General features: G+C 34.8%; 5 protein-coding genes and 1 long non-coding RNA gene across 7 annotated transcripts; 4 read left to right on the forward strand and 2 right to left on the reverse strand.

The window, feature by feature from the left end:
• The first annotated feature begins 612 nt into the window (after positions 1 to 612).
• LOC124438103 (surfeit locus protein 4-like) lies at positions 613 to 3,027 on the forward strand. Its single transcript, XM_046988091.1, has 5 exons — positions 613 to 673; positions 1,458 to 1,514; positions 1,683 to 2,181; positions 2,315 to 2,358; positions 2,428 to 3,027. The coding sequence occupies exons 2-5, from the start codon at positions 1,480 to 1,482 to the stop codon at positions 2,879 to 2,881; spliced, it is 1,032 nt and encodes a 343-aa protein (XP_046844047.1). The 5' UTR covers positions 613 to 673; positions 1,458 to 1,479; the 3' UTR covers positions 2,882 to 3,027.
• Positions 2,993 to 4,120, reverse strand: LOC124438107. Its single transcript, XR_006945976.1, has 2 exons — positions 3,723 to 4,120; positions 2,993 to 3,280 (listed from the first exon to the last, which is right to left on the reverse strand). It is a non-coding gene; the product is annotated as an uncharacterized LOC124438107 (long non-coding RNA).
• An 88-nt stretch (positions 4,121 to 4,208) lies between these two features.
• LOC124438100 (axonemal dynein light chain domain-containing protein 1-like) lies at positions 4,209 to 10,378 on the forward strand. 2 transcript variants are annotated; one of them, XM_046988088.1, is made up of 17 exons: positions 4,209 to 4,754; positions 4,824 to 4,930; positions 5,021 to 5,135; positions 5,494 to 5,918; positions 6,073 to 6,220; positions 6,438 to 6,722; positions 6,882 to 7,036; positions 7,125 to 7,314; positions 7,481 to 7,647; positions 7,930 to 8,200; positions 8,264 to 8,476; positions 9,057 to 9,212; positions 9,281 to 9,470; positions 9,580 to 9,707; positions 9,783 to 9,807; positions 9,875 to 9,926; positions 10,005 to 10,378. In XM_046988088.1, the coding sequence occupies exons 1-17, from the start codon at positions 4,398 to 4,400 to the stop codon at positions 10,051 to 10,053; spliced, it is 3,033 nt and encodes a 1,010-aa protein (XP_046844044.1). In that variant the 5' UTR covers positions 4,209 to 4,397; the 3' UTR covers positions 10,054 to 10,378. The 2 variants fall into 2 exon arrangements, with proteins under 2 accessions (XP_046844044.1, XP_046844045.1); XM_046988089.1 differs by lacking the exons at positions 4,209 to 4,754; positions 4,824 to 4,930 and having other exon boundaries at positions 5,052 to 5,135; positions 5,603 to 5,918.
• A 206-nt stretch (positions 10,379 to 10,584) lies between these two features.
• Positions 10,585 to 11,942, forward strand: LOC124438102 (trans-L-3-hydroxyproline dehydratase-like). Its single transcript, XM_046988090.1, has 3 exons — positions 10,585 to 10,971; positions 11,070 to 11,521; positions 11,603 to 11,942. Exons 1-3 carry the CDS (start codon positions 10,614 to 10,616, stop codon positions 11,861 to 11,863), a joined length of 1,071 nt encoding a protein of 356 aa, XP_046844046.1. The 5' UTR covers positions 10,585 to 10,613; the 3' UTR covers positions 11,864 to 11,942.
• LOC124438105 (NF-kappa-B inhibitor-like protein 1) lies at positions 11,875 to 12,954 on the reverse strand. Its single transcript, XM_046988095.1, has one exon. It carries the CDS (start codon positions 12,919 to 12,921, stop codon positions 11,905 to 11,907), a length of 1,017 nt encoding a protein of 338 aa, XP_046844051.1. The 5' UTR covers positions 12,922 to 12,954; the 3' UTR covers positions 11,875 to 11,904.
• Positions 12,955 to 13,107: 153 nt separating this feature from the next.
• LOC124438866 lies at positions 13,108 to 16,948 on the forward strand. The gene is made up of 8 exons (XM_046989078.1): positions 13,108 to 13,167; positions 13,251 to 13,518; positions 13,626 to 13,931; positions 14,196 to 14,239; positions 15,124 to 15,210; positions 15,282 to 15,429; positions 15,626 to 15,728; positions 16,423 to 16,948. Exons 2-8 carry the CDS (start codon positions 13,318 to 13,320, stop codon positions 16,554 to 16,556), a joined length of 1,023 nt encoding a protein of 340 aa, XP_046845034.1. The 5' UTR covers positions 13,108 to 13,167; positions 13,251 to 13,317; the 3' UTR covers positions 16,557 to 16,948.
• Positions 16,949 to 18,881: the final 1,933 nt, after the last annotated feature.

An 18,881-nucleotide genomic window follows, 5' to 3' on the forward strand; every position in this document is an offset into this window, starting at 1 on the left:
TGGTATTTCTTGCAGTGTATTGACAATTTCATTGTCATTGTTTTCAATTGTAAAAATATGCACTCTTTGGATAACTTTTATAGATGAGGAAATCATAGATCTAATTTCTTTGTGCCAATAAAAGACAATACAGACAGCACAAAGCAGTAAAATGCCAAGGTATACAGTTTGCAAAACTTCAACAAATTGAAAAGTCATTGTAGATAATCCTCTATGGATGCCTTGAAGCATGGTAAGGCTCCTTGTAATGATAGCACTTGCCATGCTGGTGAGGATGGTAGAAGTTTGTGAAATTGTCGAACAAATAAAATTTCTTACAGCTGCATCAATATGACAAACATAATCAACAAATGCCCTCCAAGAATGAACCAACATATGTGAGATGTTTGAAGCTAATGTCACAGGAAAATAAAGTGCCCATTTCATCATATCAAAGATATAAACTAAACATACAATAATTTCATTTGTCATAAAAATGCAAGCATCAACTATTTTTGCCCCAACTTCACAGATTCCATTGCAAGTTTTGGTGATTATAGTTATGCAACCATCTCTCAACATCAAACTTAACATTTTTACAGATTGAATCAAAAACTCCAATCCTGTGGTTAGCAATGATCCAGCCATATCTACGTTCATTGTAGCCAAGCCAAATGGTGGATGAATATTTTGTGTAAGGATCAGTGAAATATTTTGAATGCCCAACCATGTGTAGTTACAACCGTTAAGAAACATGTTACCCATCCCTTCTATTACCATTGCATTTGACCCAAACACTTGTTCTGTCAAGTCAATTATGGTGATTTTGACCAATAGATAAGCATCTTTTAAACCACCTCTGATGCATCCAATTGCATTGAATATTTTGGAAAAAATCACGTAGTTCACTTCAAGCATGAATTTAACAACAAAACCAAGAGCTTCTAAAATCTTCACAATGTATAAAAGTAAACCAAAACTTTTGCTGCACATATTGGTGCAAAAGTTGATGACTTCATCAGCAATCCTTAACATGAAATTAAGAATTAAGTCTACAATCCACAAAATAGCTAAAATTGCCTCACAAATAGCTTGCAGAAGTTTAACCAGTGTTGGGGCATTTTCTTCAAATCGTTGAAGGACAGCTGTAATTTTAGGCTTCTCCACAGTTGATTGTTGCCTCGTAAATGAATTTTGTGGTTGAACTGGACTATTTTGCAGAGTTGTTGCCATATGGATAAATCCCACAACAAAAATAAGCTTGTAGCTCAATGCACTAACGCAAGTCGTTTTCATTTTTTTCAGCTACTTTCTTGTTGCCCAGCAGTTTTATCTTGGTGAAACTCTTTTTCATCTGCCATAGGGAGATGAATTAAACAATGGGCACTGTGCAATGGGTTTAATTAAAAGTCAATTCGAGTTGAAATGGCATAGATAATAGTTCTCTGTGGTAAAAGTATTATTTTCCATTCATTTAGATGTTGTTTGCAAGGATAAAGAATGAATAACAGTAAACATGGTGAAGGAGATTTTAGGTATCCCTTATCTTACAGTTATTTCTTGGAGAAAGCTGAAGGGTTAGGTAGCGTTAAGGGGGTTATTGAGAATAATTAAAATCTATTTTTTCACATTGAATTATTGAAAGCTGTGTTTCCGAGTAATTTTTTTCAACGTTCATAATGTATTTTCCCATATATTTTCAGCTGGATAGAAAGCCGGATGGCCGAAATTCGATCTTTGCCGGCCGGAAGTAAAAAGATGTCATTACGTCACAAGCTAACGTGGCGTTGTGAGAGGACAGTTCGACAATTGTCCCAATATTTTTTACTAAAATTCCACCGAATATTAGCGAAGTATTTAAAATTGGTAATGGCTAGATCTGGAAATAATTCTCCCTATCAAGATTACATAAACAAGGCGGAAGATTTTGCTGATCAAATTCTGCGGCATTCGAAACACGTGCTGCCCCATCTAGCTCGCTTTTGTCTCGTCTCGACATTCTTCGAAGATGGCATTCGTATGTGGTTCCAGTGGGGGGAACAGCGAGATTATTTCGCTCAAACTTGGAACTGTTCCACATTTTTTGGAGTCCTCTTTGTCTTATTTAATTTGATAGGGCAGCTTGGTGCTGTTGCAATGGTTTTGTCTCGTCAGAAAGTCGAGATTGCTGTTGGCGTTTTGGGTAGTGTTGTTGTTGTGCAGGCAAGCATGAAGATATTTAATCCCGTTTTATACTTTGAATATTCTTTATAATGTTAAAAAGACATTTGAGTTCACAGTAAGACTCTTTAAAAGACGAAATTGTTTGTCCCAACTTCACCTGTATTCTCTTTAGACCATTGCTTACAGTATTTTGTGGGACTTGAAGTTTCTCATGAGGTAAGAGTTGTTTGTAAAGTTTTTGAAGTATTTTAGTGCATGAATGTGTTTTATGTATCATTTTTGTAGGAACATGGCCCTTGCTGGTGCTCTGTTTCTTCTTCTTGCCGAAAGTCAGTCCGAAAAGAAAAGTTTGTTTGCTGGTGTTCCAAATGTCGGTGGTAACACACCGAAAACGTACCTGCAACTGAGTGGTCGCATCCTTCTTGTCTTCATGTATTTAACCCTACTTCGTTTTGATCTTTCATTCTTTCGTACCGTTGAGATAATAGTTGGATCCATTCTTATGGTGTTTGTCACTATTGGATTCAAAACAAAGCTTTCTGCCCTTTTGTTACTTTGTTGGCTCACTATCCTTAATGTCTATTTCAATGCATTCTGGATGGTGCCTAGTGATCGACCTCTAAGAGATTTCCTAAAGTACGACTTTTTTCAAACAGCCTCTGTAATTGGCGGATTACTATTGGTTGTTGCCCTGGGGCCTGGTGGCGTGAGCATTGATGATTATAAGAAAAAGTGGTAGATAAATGTTTGAAATTGTTGTATTGACATAACAGCTATGTAGAAAATCATGCAAATGTATTTGAAACCTGCGAGACTTGTTTTACTGTTGTACTTTTTAGTGACAACATGGTATTGTGCAAAATTATATTTTAAAGATAACAGCAAGATGTCTGGTTTTATGTTCGGTATTACTGCTTTTCTATTTCTTTAAGCAACATATTAAAATTTAACTCGATGCAGGATTTGTTTACCTTTTATAAATTATATGATTGATTGTTTACATTAATATCTGTGTTTGGTTTGTTAAACAATTACAATTTGGGTTAACTATGAGTATCTATGGATGTTACGTTGTTTGTTTTTTTAGCCCTTCTCAATAATGCCCAATGTTTTTCTTTAGTTCAGAAGTACGCGTTGTCTATAAAAATGAAGTCATTATTCACAATATTTTTCAATGTTTAGGCGCATCATAAACCTACCAAGTTTTAAATTTTCGCGTTCCTAATTTTAATTTTGCGCGTTTAGTAAGTTTACACACAACGATTTGTCTGTCCGACACTGACGCCATATTACGTGTTCTTGCCATATTTGGAAAGTCGTCCGACTCGAAAAATCGGATGAAAATCATAAGAAAATCTGTAACAAACTACAGATTTCTCCCGATTTTTACTACGTTACTATGGCTTCTGAAACAAGCAAATTATGATTATCGAAAAATCATAGAAATGTCTTCTTTCAACACGGAAAAAGAAAGTGCTGAAAGCGTCGTTGTTATTATTGAAAAAGCAAAAGCTGCAGAGATTCAGAAAAAGAAAAAAGTCAAGAATATTTTCTTAAAAAAAGAAATACGGCAAATTTACCTTGATTTGCACTTTACTCACACCGATGATCTTTATATTTGTTTTCTTCTTTTCTTTATTTTTTGAAGCAATAATAATAATATACATTGCCTCCGTAGCTAGAATGACAACTTTTAATTTCGCTTTGCTATTGTTCTTCGACACATTTGTTTTCTTTTTTGAAATCGCGTAAATACATCGGACGCATTTATACACAGCGATTGGTCTTACACGATAAATGTTCCATATATGGCAAGAACACGTAATATGGCGTAAGTGTTGGCCCGACCATTGAGTTCTATAATAACTCAATTATAGAACTCAATGGACCCGACAATGAGTCATTATAAAACTCAATGAGTTATTATAGAACTCAATGGGCCGCGCGCTGATAATTTATAGTAATTTGGTTGACGTTTCCCCTCCAGGTCTTATAGAACTCAATGGGTAAACGTGCCTTCATACTCTCAACTAACTCTACCCCAGTTCCTTGCGCGGTTTTATTATTAATACGGCTGTCATAGAAACCATGAGATGTCAATATGGTGGACAAATCACTTGGGATGTTTAAAGATTAGCGAAGATTTTCGCTGTCATTTTTGCTGAACTTGATTAACTTGTTAACAAAATTAAGGAAATGGGTATAAGAAGTCATTCCATCGAACTGCGGCTCTTGCTTCAAGTTGTTAACGAGAAATGAGCGTTGCAGTACCAGAACATTCAGATGGCTGGCGCGAAGCCTCAAACAACACAGATGGTGAACCATGTCATCACTCGTCAACAAAAATCAGTCCTAAGGATTCTCGCAACGCGAAAGACAAAGCATCTTCATCTTGTGCAATACGTTACTTAGAAAGTGGGAAATTACCTTCCAAAGAAATTTTGCCCTCTATAAGCAGCAGAAATAATAATAACTCACTATTTAAAATGTCGGGCATCACGAAGGATTTTATTCCCCTTGATATTTTATCAAGTTTAACTGAAATTCCCTCACCTCCTTCTAAAGAACAGTTGGGTCCTCCCAGCAAGTTCAAAAATAATAAAGTACTTGAGGTTAGTTATATGAATGAAGAATACTGTGGATGTTGAATATAAATTAATGAAAGAGAAAATTTGCTTTAGAAACAAACTGTAAGAAAAAGACCAGCTAACGTTTGGAATCACGTCAAAGGTCGTGAAAAGTTGAAACATCTTGTTGAAAACCCTCCTTGTTTATGTGGAGCAGGACGGTAACATACCTGTTGAAGCTCAATATTCATTCATAGTTGTAGGAAAAAATATGGTTGTAATAACTTAAATATATACATTTTAAATTTTAGGGATATTTCATTTCTTTATGATGCCTTACTTGCAAAAGATGATGCAAAAAGAAGAGAAAAATCTAATGAAACAAAGGAGTCAGCTTTATCAAACAATAAGGCAGCATTAGCAATGGTATTATGCTATTAACTTTCCTTATTAAACTGTCAGTTGCATTCTCTTTCTTTAGATTAATCTTTGTCTCTCCTCTAACACCTTCCACTTTATCTCCTCTTTGAGTCTTTCATTTTCATCTCTGAAATCTTTTTCTGTAATGAATACTTTCTGGAAACAAACCGATACTGCTCACTTCATGTAAGAAAATATCATGTCAATGAAGATTTTGGGCAGTTTTTCTTGAATTCCACCATTTTTATGATACATTATGAAATGTGTCTTTGACAAGCATTTCCTTTAACGTAAAGTCTTAAAATACAAGAGTATATCTTTAAAAACCACTTCATTAATCTGTGATTTTAACATTCCCAATTAGACAACTGCACAAATTCCAAACACCCTTGTACCAGCTGAATTTCATTTGGTAAAAGAACCTGGCGCATATAGTTTAGAATTCTCAGATGATCGTCATACAACACATTTAGATTCACATGAAGAACATGTCACCATCTTTCCTTCAATGAAACCTACGAGCAGACAGGAGGTGTTAAAATTAAAACATGCCTTTGAAGCAATGCTATCTCGGGCAGGAGTTGAAGACAACTTTAAAGAATTAAGTGGACCAACACAGATTCACAACTTATTGGAGTTGGTAAAAAAGGAACAGAATATTTATAATATTGTCTTCAATGAGTTAATCAGACAATGTACAATTGAATGTGTCGAACGAGGAGAGCTCTTGGCAAATCTCAGGCAAAAATATGTACAACTCTTGGATAGAATACCAAGACAGGTTATGAGGTAGGCATAATATGCTGTATATGGATGATGCTAGTTGCTTGAATAATGCAATGACATCTTTGTTTTTAATCTGTAATATACTGGTATAAAAAAGGATTTTTGTGTTATATGCAACACTGATTTCTGCATGATCTTATTTTCTCTGTTCATTCAGTCTACATCAGGAAGTGTTGGCTCAAAGAGCATTAGATCGACGTCTGACAGAGGAATTGATGAGATTCAAAGAAAATGTTTCGTCATTGACAAGTGAACTTAATGCAGTAAAAGATCATGATAATGCAATTACAAAACAAGCTGAACAGGTTGGTGAGATAGTCTTATCAAGAACTCCGTGTATGATATCATCTTACCCCAAAATCCTCTTGTGAGATAATCTTACTATGAAATCCGCATGTGAGATAATCTTACCCCTAAATCCGCTTGTGAGATAATCTTACCATGAGATCCGTTTCTTGAGATAATCTTACCATGACATTTGGTGACTACCATTGACGAAGTACGATTTTCGTTCTTTTTCAGATCCAGCAAGAACTTAACGAAGCTTTATTAGAGTCAGAAAAAAATGCAAACTTACTTGAAGAATATCACGAGTTGTATGATCTTCAAAGAAAACGACTGGAAACATTTGTCCACAATTTGAGCGAGGATCGTGATTTATGGAGTAGCGCAACATATATTCTTGCTTTAAAAGTTGTTGATCATCATAAGCTAAATGTAGCAAAACGTTTACATCTGCATGAGCGAGCTTGGTCAAAATTAATGACGCATTTCTCCTTGATTCTAAGTCAAAAGGATAGCGAACAGGTAAATTTAATCTCTGCTGTTGGACTGTGTAAAAGTCGAGGTTCTTCTTATCAATAAAAATTGTCATTCAATTTCTTGATTTGATTTCTTTTACTTTGCGTTCAACAAGTTTAAGTAAATTCGTCGTTCATTGTAGCTAAAGGATTTTCTTTTTCATAGTTGCAAGAGGTCGTCAACAGTTTTCAATCGTGGAAGGATCTCGCCGAGAAGTTTTTTAAACAAATGATTAAAGATGAAGAAAACCTTAAATCTAATCTTGATGTTGCTGTAAATCAACTTCTAAAATGGAAGAAAGAATTTCAAAAATTTATAAGGTACAATGATCATAAATCACTGGAATTATCTTTTTTTTTTCAAACTATTGCAATGCGTATTTAGCAATGAGGTGTTTCTACGTTATAGTTCTGATGGAGGTCATGTCCAGGTCCCAGAAAAAATATTGATTGAAGAACTGTTGTGTGACATGAAATCTTGGGAAGAAATGTGTAGTAAAGAAGGTGAAAAGTTCACTGGAGGAAGTCTTTTATCATCTCAAGAACATCTTATTCTTTTGTACCACAAAGTCGAGGAATGGACCGATGTCGCTCATAAGGTATACAGTCGGATAAAGTGTCTATTGGTGTTAACGCTTGTATAGTATACAGAGGGATAAATTGTTTCTTGTTGATGTGGTTCATAAGGTATACAGTAGGATAAATTGTCTATTGGTGATGTGGTTCATGAAGTTTGTCTCAACTGATGTGTGTTATGACTCGTAGATATTTCGTCGACATACATTCTGTGATCGCAATGTCATATACACAGAAGAAATGATGACATTAAATAAAATTGTGGAGAAATTACACCAACAGTTTCAAATAAGAGTTAGTGGAGAAAACGGTGTCGCCAAAGGACTGATTTGCATTAGCAACCGTATGGAATCATGGTAAGAAAATTATGGATACCAAAGGATAAGACAGGATACGTTAATTGTGAACTGTGTTGTTGCTATACATACTATGAAGGATACCAAAGGATAAAACAGGATGCGTTAATTGTGAACTGTGTTGTTGCTATACATACTATGAAGGATACCAAAGGATAAAACAGGATACGTTAATTGTAAACTGTGTTGTTGCTATATATACTATGAAGGATACCAAAGGATAAGAGAGGATACGTTAATTGTGAACTGTGTTGTTGCTATACATACTATGAATATCCCTAGGTGTAACAAGCTACAGTCTGTAGTCAATGGCGGCGATGAACTTTTGGATTCAGAGTGGACACGACTGGCTGAACAAGTGGGCAATGAATGGCTGGAAAACATTAATGAAGTTAAATATATCATTGGCTCACAAATTAAAGAAGACGAGCGAAAGGAAAACGACGAGTCCCAAAATTCTGTAGATTTTAATGAACTATGTAAATTGAGCAGAAAATGGCTCACTAACATGACCAATTCCATTGAAAATGACGACGGAAAACTACTGCAGACTGTGAGTATTGTAGACTTGTTGCACAACATTTCATTTTGAACTATTTTTTATTTTTGTGTTTAGGTGAACGATCTTCACACGACTATGTTAAAGTGGATGGTGACGGTTTTAATTCGTTTAGCTCCGAATTTAGATAACGGTGAATTGGAGAAAATTGATGGCAATGATAATTTTAAAGGAGCTCTGGGAGGTAGTGAAATTTTGCTCGAATCAACTTCTCTTCAGATTCAAAATCGTAGAGCTTGTTTGGTTGATGAACTGAGAACATACACCAAGGTAAGGTATAGGCAAGAAATATACCATGATTGATGGTGGAAATATACCATGATTGATGGTGGAAATATACCATGATTGATGGTAGAAATATACCATGATTGATGGTAGAAATATACCATGATTGATGGTAGAAATATACCATGATTGATGGTAGAAATATACCATTGATTGATGGTAGAAATATACCATGATTGATGGTAGAAATATACCATGATTGATGGTGGAAATATACCGTGATTGATGGTGGAAATATACCGTTGATTGATGGTGGAAATATACCTTGATTGATGGTAGAAATATACCATGATTGATGGTAGAAATATACCATGATTGATGGTAGAAATATACCATGATTGATAGAAATATACCTACCTACCAGATTGGTGAAATGATTAGTCCGATGGTGGATAGATTGATGGTTATACCCTGATTGAAGATACCATGATTCATGGAAGACAGGTGAAAATAGTCCGAGATAGATGATTATCGGAAGATAATGTGACAGGGAACAGGGTTAGGGTCTTTAATAATAAACACGATGATAAACTGAACTGACATTAAAATGTACATTTAAACTAAGGTGATCAAAGACGCCTGTACCAGTTTCGTGATGGAGAGTACGTTGGAGAAGAAAAATCGATATGAAGACGATGCTGAGGCGGAATGCAACGATCTTAAAAGGATTTCTAGGGAATGTGAGGGATGGGTATGGGCATCGGAGGTACTTCTTAAACAGGTTGGTTTATTAACATTGATGATGAAGCGATATGGTTGTTGAACTGATGACTTTTTTGCCTTGTAAAGGTCGTTGGTGAGCTTCCTGTACGTGGTGTGGATGTTGAAGAATTGCTTGCAAAACCTTCATCGGATGGCTTAAACAAAGACAAGGAAAGATCATTGCGTGATTTGGAAGAGGAAGCCATTACCAAACAAGATAATTCTGTAAAATCTATTGATTTAGAGTCAGAGAAAGAGACATCAGCTGTTGCTGCTGGTATTAATTATTAGTTCTGATTGCTTATGATGTCATTAACAAAACAAATCTTTGCAAATACCATTTTTCAGCTTGCCTATGTTATTTTATTTTCTGTTGTATATTTAAGTGACAACCGAAGATAATGATGAAGATGATAAGAAAGAAAGTGTTTCTTCTGATGTGACTAAAATTAAAGTAATAGCTGAGGACGAGACTGTAACAACGAAAGAATTAAAACATATAGACGATGTAAAGGTAAACGATAGTGCAATAAATTAAAGGAATTTAATTTATTCTTATTTTATTTTAATTTATTTGTAATTTATATAGGAGGAGTCCACTGCCGAAATAAATGGTAAAATGCTGTATTTTTATTTAATTGCGTAACCATTTTTACTTCAGGAACGATGATCTTTGTTTAGATGCATCTTTTAAAGCTTTAGAAACAGTCGAAAGACTTCAGAATGAACTAATGTAAGTGTGTACTAACACAATGGCCTCGCTGTGTCCAGCTTTTCTCCTGATAAATAATAAAAGAAATTTATTTTGCAGAGAAGCTGAAAAGAGGTCAGTTAGCAGAACAACGATGATTAGATGCTGAAGATGAACTAAAGAGCGCCTTGGAGAAAATTCGTTTGCTGGAGGCCGATCAGCTCGCGACATAGTTCGTGCCCTACTTCTTCAACAAAACCCCCTAAAGAAGCGTTATTCTGCTGTTCCAAAAAGCCTCAGCACCTTCAAAAGATGTTGTCAAAACAGAAATCACGAAAATGTTACTGGTTCCTCGAATGGTCGGAAAAAATAGTAATTTTTATTTTTGAAACGTGAATGATACTGATTCTCTTTTAAATATTTATATATTGCATTTCGTGTGAATCTTGCATGAGCAAGCGCCAAATTTCGAAACTATTAAAAGTGAAACCATATTATGAATACCAATTTACTACATTATACAAATGTATGTTTTGGTCAGTTTCATTTTATACTCGCTGTGTCGGGCGAATGAAAATGAGAGTTTGGAAATACTGCGTTTTTTGGCAGTGTTGTTTTGTTTAAGTTGACCTTCAACTTTAAAATGGTGGTAAATAATGCTTTACACTTTCATACCTACCAAAAACTATTGATGCTGGCAAATGACGTCATGTACCATCAATAATCAACATGGCCGCTTCCGCAACGATGCAATTCGTCAAAGAAAACGCAGAAAACACGAGTCTTGAAATAGTTACAGTAGAAATGCATACTGGTGGTGAACCATTACGAATTATTTTATCTGGCTATCCAGAAATAAAAGGCAAGTCAATTTTGGAGAAACGACGTTATGTTAAAGAGAACTTGGATTACATACGAAAGTTCTTGATGAGAGAACCACGTGGACACCCAGAAATGTACGGAGCGTTATTGGTGACACCAGATGACGAGAGGGCTGATCTAGCTGTTTTATTTATGCATAATGGCGGATATAGTGTTATGTGTGGTCATGCAGTTATGGCTTTAGCAAGATATGCAGTGGACTATGGTGAGGGTCTGGATCATGAATGCTTGTTTTAACTAGTTTATCTTATCAATAACCATTATTTGTTTGAATGGGCTAATTTTATACTAATTTATGTTTAGGTCTTGTAAAAATAAATTCATTATCAGAGGAAAATGTTGAAGTTTATATACAATGTCCATGTGGTTTAGTAAAAGCAAAGGTCGATCTTACTAATGGTGTATCAAGCAACGTCGAATTCACAAGTGTTCCAGCATTTGCTTATGATGTTAACTATAAATTGATGACAAAATCCTATGGAGAAGTTACACTTGATATTGGCTATGGTGGTACATTTTATGCTATCATACCTGACACAGAGCTAAATTTAGATTTAAAAAAATCCAGTCTTAGTGAACTTACAACAGCAGCAAAGGAAATCTTGCAAATTTGTCGTCAAGATATAAAAATTCAACATCCTTTGGAGGATGATCTTGCATTTATGTATGGTGTTATCATTACTGATGGTAAAGATAATTATTTGCAGTTTAAGGATGAGGCGACTCGAAATTTATGTTACTTTGGCGATGGACAGGTATTAAAAGTTATTTCCACTTACTATGTAACTTAAGAGATTCACTAACTAGTTCATGAAATGTGATTATTACTACACTAGGTTGATCGTTCACCTACTGGCTCAGGAGTTACCGCTCGTATAGCTGTCCAATATTACAAATGTCAAATCTCCCTCAATGAGATACGTCAGTTTGAGAGCATTGTTGGCTCAGTGTTTACTGGAAGCCCAATTGAAGAATGCAAGTGTGGGGAAAGTCCAGCTGTCAAAGTTGAAGTTGGAGGGTTAGCTAATTATTGTGGAAAAGCCACTTTTATCTTAGAGAAAAATGATCTATTCCAAGAAGGGTTTCTTCTTCAATAATGCATATATCATTTGTTAAACATGAAAATTTAATGTAGGTTTTATAATGAACTTAACATCATATTAATGCCTTGAGAAATCTCTTTGACTAAATCCATTATGGTGTTCAAATCATTCTCTTTGATACGATGACGGCATCTTTGGGCAAACTTGTCAGGATGCCACCTTATTCTTTGTCTTTTCAGGTATGTAATTTTCTCATCTTCAGCCCATTCACACAACTTATCTACAATGTCTGCAGCACTACCTATACATGGCCAAGGGATAGTGTCAAATGAAAGAGGCTTCATTCCTCCATTTTCAAACACATTATGACACATGTCTTCATATCTTACTCTTTCTCGTTCCATTTTCTTTAACCTTGTTCTTTTAATATAGTTTTCATGACCTTCAGCAAGTTGTTTTGTCAATTCTTCCTTCCATTTAGGGTCAACCTCTCTTTCCTTGTGTTGATGTGAAATATTCAAACCTGCAGTCCTTTTATGTTTTGAGAAGTACTCTTTTCTAATTCGTTCAGCCCAATCATTGTAAGTCTCACTTACATCTTCTTGAGGAATCTCATCCTGTTTGAAATAGTAATCTTCACAAGATTCCTCAAAAGCTAATTTTTTCTGCCATTCTTCCTCCTCTTCATTCAACTTTTGTTTAACTTCGTCTTCTTCTACGAAAGTACTTGTCATGATAGAATTCCATTTCGTGTACAAATCATTGGGTGTTTCACCAAAGATGTTAGCCAAGTTCATAACACGTCGAGATTTTCTTTTTAAGTAATAAATTAGGTCGAAAAGCAGTGTGTTTTTATAGGATTCTAGTGCATACTTCAACGCTATATGTAAAGCAGTGTTGCCATCATCATCAGTAAGGCAAGGATCGACTCCATTACGAAGTAAATAACGTGACATTTTATAGTCTCCTAAATAGCATGATAAATGCAGCATGCTTCTGCCTTCATTATCACGAATTCTGTTTAAATTCACATCGTTTTTTTTTAAATATTTTCTCAGCTTTGATATAGAACCCTTCTTCACGAATTTAACAACCTTAGAGTTTTGCATCATCACTGGCCTTCTTTACCATTATAATGAATAACAAGAAACCAATTGGTTGAAAAGATTGTCATGAAAAGTAGATACATTGAAAGGCGGCATTTCGCGAAGTTTAGGTGACGAATCAACAATCTCATTTTGCGGTATCCAATTTAATTCTTTCTTGAGGTTTGTTTACATTGTTCAAATTGTTCAAATAGATTAAAGTGTTTTTTATTTACATTTTTCTATCGAAATGTTGCAATTTATCCAATAAACGTAAGTGCAAACTTGACATTATTTGAGAATCTTTTTTTTGATGATTTAGTTTGAATACGTGTTACAAGTATGATATTTTATAGGTATGACCGTATCATATTTTAGTGAGTATCAAACACTGGTTTAAAACACCTTAATGTTGATGGCATCATGGCACAACCTCAAGAAAAAAATCAGTTACTGCTTTTAAAAGTAGTTGGACTACTAGATGACTTCACTACTCTTTGTAAGAAAATTGCATTGCTGGTTGATGTTAAAGCATTATTATTAAATCTTATTGATAAGATTGAAGGAATTATGTCATATTTGAAGTCGATAATCAGAAATGAAAAATATGCTGAGTTGATGAAAGTAAGTTATGAAATTGATTCTCTATAGTTTGCCATAGTGATTTCAGGTAGATTGACTTTTATACATTTAATAAGTAATTAACTACTCCTACCCATTTCAATCACCAGAGTCTGTGTAATCTTGCTGCTGAATGCAAAATATTAGTTGTGGATGCAGAGTGTCACATAAATAACATTAAGAAACAAGGCCAAGATGACAGTGAGACCATTAAACCTTTAAAGCAAGCATTCATCAACAGTCGTAATGTTTCTTGGGAATTAAATAAGATTAAAAGTTCTGTAATGGAGTCATTGAAAGAATCAGAAACATTGTGTCAAAGATACCATGAGGTCATTAAAAACTTAAATGAATATTATGGTCAAGCAAAAGTTGAATGTTTAAGGAATGAAAGCATAGCTGGTGTAGCAGGAAAGGTAACACTATATTGTATTTCAATATATTAAGAATGTTTTGGAGGATTACTTATGAAAGGTGATTATCAAGCTGAACAGTACCAATACATTGATTTACTTTTAAACATCTTAAGCAAGATTTAGTTTAAGTTGGTTGTTTTTTCACCTAGAGAAAAACATGTTAAGGACAGGTTCCTCAAATTTTCTTATGATTAATTTAAATAATTGCCCAAGTTACTGTACATTGTGTACATATCAATAAATCGTACTACTTTCTTTATACAGGGTATGATTGCTGGTGCCTTTGGAGGGTTGAGCATTTATGGAGGGTATGCAGGCTACCAATTTTTTACAACAGCTTTGTTTGCATTTGGACCAGCTTGTGCTGTAGTGGGGGGTGCTTTAAGTCTTCTTGGTGGAGGATTTACCATTCTAAAAAAGTTTCAAGAAAGTGCAAAACAATTTAATGTGTTAGTTGAAGAATTAAGGGAAATTGATAAAAAATTGCTTAAACATTACAAAGTGATGAAAGAACATGATGGGCAGCTTGGAAATGTTGGGAAGTTGTCAGAAACACTTTGGGCTAGGTCCAATGCTTTTGATGAGCAAGAACCTGAAGAGAGGGATAAGATGAACAATGAGTTTATCCAGGAAAAGTTTGACAGACTTAAAAAAGCATACAATGACTTAAAGGAAAATTGTGACAATGGCTTGAGTCAATTTGATACTTATACCATTTGACCATTTGCAATTTAATTGAAAATTTTTTTGCTTTATCACAATGCACAGTATGTTGATATTTAAATGATGAAAATGGAAAACATAATGCTAGATTCTGCTTGTTGTAATGTATCATAATAAATTATTGCACGGTGTAACTAATAAGTGATATTTAGCTACATCTGTCTGGAGCCCATGACATTGTAAATTGTTTGTATTATAGCAAGTGACATCCTAGTTAAATATGCTTCTTACCATGTTGTAAATAGTGTATTGCTGGTAAAAACATTTTGTGAAAATACACTACTTTTGTAATAATAAAAACTTGCAAATTTATTTTAGTAAAATTTTAGCACACAGGAACTTGTTTCACGTTGCATGTCAAATTATTTTCATTGTAGATATAGAGTCAGCTCTGTATATTTCTATTTTGTGTAACGTTTTTCTAAACTTGACTTTACACTTTCTGAACAAATAATCTTTGTAATTTCAGGTGGAACTATGGAATCATGGCTATTTTAGAGGAAGATATCAAGAGACGATCAAAAAATTGGTCATGGGAATACATCGTTCAACACAGGTACGTACGCTTTAGTTTTTACTACTTTATATGTGTAAAGATTACTGGTTCTTGAATTTCAACTTTTTTAGAATGAATTGTCATAAATACATGAACCTGTATAAACAGAAACTGTCTCATAAGAAGATTTGTGAAAACACTCAGAAGGAGATCGATCACTACGAAAAAATACTAGATGTGTTGAACATAACCATTTGGCGTAGGCAAGCTAAGATAGAGGTATGTTGCACTTTTTAATCATGTATAATTTTAAATAAGATAGTTTTGTTGGAAAATTTGGTATGTCTCGAATCTTTGAAAGAATGGTTTCAACTGACTGTTAGCAATGAGCGATAATCGTGAATTTGGATAGAACAATTTATTTTTTGTTTCATTTCTCTATGTTATAATGGTTGTTGTTGAAAAATTTTTCTAGACAAAAAAAGAAGGTAAAAATTATGAGCTCAATAAACAAAGAAAAAAAAGCGAAGGTGGTTGGTTTTCAGGCTTGTTTCGAAAAAAGTCGGACTCAAAATCAGGTACAGCATTGTGCAGCATTGTACAGCATAGTACAGCATTGTGCAGCATTGTGCAGCATTGTACAGCATTGTGCAGCATTGTACAGCATAGTACAGCATTGTACAGCATTGTGCAGCATTGTACAGCATAGTACAGCATTGTGCAGCATTGTGCAGCATTGTACAGCATTGTGCAGCATTGTACAGCATAGTACAGCATTGTGCAGCATTGTACAGCATTGTACAGCATTGCACAGCATTGTGCAGCAATTTACAGCATTGCACAGCATTGCACAGCATTGTGCAGCATTGTACAGCATTGTACAGCATTGCACAGCATTGCACAGCATTGTGCAGCATTGTACAGCATTGTACAGCATTGCACAGCATTGTGCAGCAATGTACAGCAATGTACAGCATTGTACAGCATTGTGCAGCAATGTACATCATTGTACAGCATTGCTTCATTGCTTCATTCCTTTGGTTTGAATTGGTGTATGGTACTTAAGAACATCAGCAATAGCTTTGGTAGGACTTGTTGTTGGTTTTATTAAGCATCTTTTGACTTTTGATGCTGTAATACGAGGTTGTCTAACATCATACCAAAGTTTTGGCTCATGTTGATTGACAGTAAGTTCCATTATGCGATCGCGGTCACTCACTGATGCTAGCAACCTTTTCTTAACCCTTTCACTCTTGCTTCTATCTCATTTAGTGACATTGGTAGATATTTGTTTGGAGAAACCAGCTGCATACTTGCACCATATAAATGGGCACTATATGAAGGACTGCAGTGAGCAGTTTCAGAAGTCCCAAAGTTATTTCCATCATTTGGCTTTGGAAGAATGAAGCTCAAACCAGTCTTCATTCCTGTTTCAGCTTCCAGAATCTTTATTTTCTTGTAAAAAGAATGTAGATCTTCATTTGATGGTTTTTGTTTCACTGGAATTTTTTGATTAAGATGTCCTCAGTGGATTTGAATTTTTCCTTGTTATAACTATGCTTTATAAACTTCATACCCTGCATTGGGGAAGCTTTAGCAGTTCTTTTAGGAATATTCCCAGTGCAAGGCTTTGAAGTACAAGGAGTAACAGAATTTTGCAAGCCGAAATTGTTTACTTTATTTGAGGAACAATCTAGAGATTCCAGCAAGAACAATGTAGCAGCTACATGATTGCAGCATCCATCAATTCCAGCAGGGCAATCACAGAAAGTTTTTAGCACAAGAGATCTTTCATTCATTGTTAGTTTGACTGTGTAACTATTTTTTTCATGGAAGGTAGCACTTTTCTTTTTTATAAAATATAAACTATTTCTTGTTTGTGATAGAACTTGTTGAACATTGCCAGACTTGAAGAAATTATAACCTTTCACGAGAGGTTTTTTGGTAGATATTTGCTTTTTAACTTCAACATCATCTATCAGAAACTTCCAAATGTTGGCATACCTCACCCTTGGTAAAATTGAAAGATCTGCTTGGAATCCAGACATGGGAAATGCTTCATCTGGTGTCGTCTGAGGAGTACTTAGAGTGATCCTTTTTTTAGATAGTTCTTTCCACTGTCAGGGTCAACAACTTGTCCATCCAATCCATTGTTAATGTAATTCTTTACTCTGAAAAGATACATTAATAAGCAATTATTTTAAGACGTTTGAGAGGTCGCACCGTCGCACATAATTTGATAATTGATAAAAAAAATCCACATACCTGTTCACAAGCTCAAGCTTTTTCCCATTAATTTTAGCTCCACGACACGAAAGCCATCTCTTTAATATTGCCATCGAGCACTGTTCGACTGGCTTACAGAGCTTGGCACGAGGTATGTCATCCTCAGTTAATACAATATCACAGTCAGAATGAAGGCAAACGTGATCTTTTTCCGCGCAATTATGCTGTTCATCCATTATATTTATTATTTTACAGTCAGAAATCAACTCCAACTATTCAGTATTTTGCTAACGATGATACCGAAATAAATTCACCAGGTAAATTACGATCGTGACTAAAACACCACACGAGTACATACGAGTAACATACAAGTACATAAAGTAACATTGCATTATAACATACATAAGGTAACATACGAAAATATGGTTTAGTACATTGGTAACATACGAGTAATGATGAGCATACGACTATTTGACAAATGAGAACAACACAATTTCTTTTTCAATACATGCTTATTTTTTCTTGTTTGTGGGATTTGGGGCGTCCATTTGAGGATAAATGCTGAAAGGTTTTACTTTATACTATTTCATTTGCTTTTAGTTGAATTGTTATAGATATTTTGTCGATGCGATTGCCAGTATTTGAGCGCTTTTTGACAACATCTCTCACCTAGGAAATACATATTTAAAGCGCGATGAAATAAACAACATATATATAATGCTTTCAAAACGTGCTATATGAAATAAATGTACATCACATATATTGAAATTAAATGAGAGTTGCATGTGTAAGTATATATATTATGCGTACAATTTCAGCTTACTTTTAATGTTTATAGTTCTAGCTGATATAATTCAGTCTTAACTGCAAAATCAGTATCTTAAAGACCAAAATGAATGTATAATTGCTTTCATAAATATGTATTTCCTAGGTGAAAGTGTTTCAAAAAGCCCTCAAATACTGGCAAATCGCATCGACAAAATATCTATAACAAATTCAACTAAAACATACAAATGAATGTAGTATGAAAGTAAAATACCTTTTCAGCATTTAAATCCATCAAATAGTTGCCCCCAAGTCCACACAAATACAAGGAAAAATAAACGCAAATATCAATGTATTGAAGAAATTGTGTTGCTTCTCATTTGTTGACCAGAAAATAGTCGTATGTCACTCGTATGTACTCGCATGTTACCGTAACAGCGTTACCTGCATAAATTTAATGTACCGTGCTGTACTCGCATGTACCATTGAGTTCTATCATTGAGTTCTGGAATTGATAACATTGGAGTTTACCTGGAACAAAATTAATATAATATCAGGGCGCGCGGTCAAAACATGGTGACGGAACAGTCAGCGGAAGACGCGGCTCATAAAATGAAATTTTTTTCGCCCACCCGGACGACACGATGCTGCGATATAAAAATATCACGCCAAGCACCAGAAATTTTATCTTTAAACATGCTGCAAACTTGTGTTTACGCGTGATGCCGGTAATGCCAGAA

This window comes from Xenia sp. Carnegie-2017, unplaced genomic scaffold (genome assembly GCF_021976095.1).
Source record: "Xenia sp. Carnegie-2017 unplaced genomic scaffold, XeniaSp_v1 HiC_scaffold_19, whole genome shotgun sequence".
NCBI classification, from domain to species: Eukaryota; Metazoa; Cnidaria; class Anthozoa; order Malacalcyonacea; family Xeniidae; genus Xenia; species Xenia sp. Carnegie-2017.

Coding starts and splice junctions, on each gene's coding strand:
- LOC124438102 (XM_046988090.1), top strand. CDS start 10,614: ATGGCCGCTTCCGCAACGATGCAATTCGTCAAAGAAAACGCAGAAAAC. Junction 10,972..11,069: donor AAGATATGCAGTGGACTATG/GTGAGGGTCTGG, acceptor ATTTATGTTTAG/GTCTTGTAAAAATAAATTCA. Junction 11,522..11,602: donor GTTACTTTGGCGATGGACAG/GTATTAAAAGTT, acceptor TTACTACACTAG/GTTGATCGTTCACCTACTGG.
- LOC124438105 (XM_046988095.1), bottom strand. CDS start 12,921: ATGATGCAAAACTCTAAGGTTGTTAAATTCGTGAAGAAGGGTTCTATA.
- LOC124438103 (XM_046988091.1), top strand. CDS start 1,480: ATGAATAACAGTAAACATGGTGAAGGAGATTTTAG. Junction 2,182..2,314: donor GTAGTGTTGTTGTTGTGCAG/GCAAGCATGAAG, acceptor TATTCTCTTTAG/ACCATTGCTTACAGTATTTT. Junction 2,359..2,427: donor GACTTGAAGTTTCTCATGAG/GTAAGAGTTGTT, acceptor TCATTTTTGTAG/GAACATGGCCCTTGCTGGTG.
- LOC124438100 (XM_046988088.1), top strand. CDS start 4,398: ATGAGCGTTGCAGTACCAGAACATTCAGATGGCTGGCGCGAAGCCTCA. Junction 7,315..7,480: donor GGACCGATGTCGCTCATAAG/GTATACAGTCGG, acceptor TATGACTCGTAG/ATATTTCGTCGACATACATT. Junction 9,708..9,782: donor AACATATAGACGATGTAAAG/GTAAACGATAGT, acceptor TAATTTATATAG/GAGGAGTCCACTGCCGAAAT.
- LOC124438866 (XM_046989078.1), top strand. CDS start 13,318: ATGGCACAACCTCAAGAAAAAAATCAGTTACTGCTTTTAAAAGTAGTT. Junction 13,932..14,195: donor TAGCTGGTGTAGCAGGAAAG/GTAACACTATAT, acceptor TTCTTTATACAG/GGTATGATTGCTGGTGCCTT. Junction 14,240..15,123: donor GGGTTGAGCATTTATGGAGG/GTATGCAGGCTA, acceptor TTGTAATTTCAG/GTGGAACTATGGAATCATGG.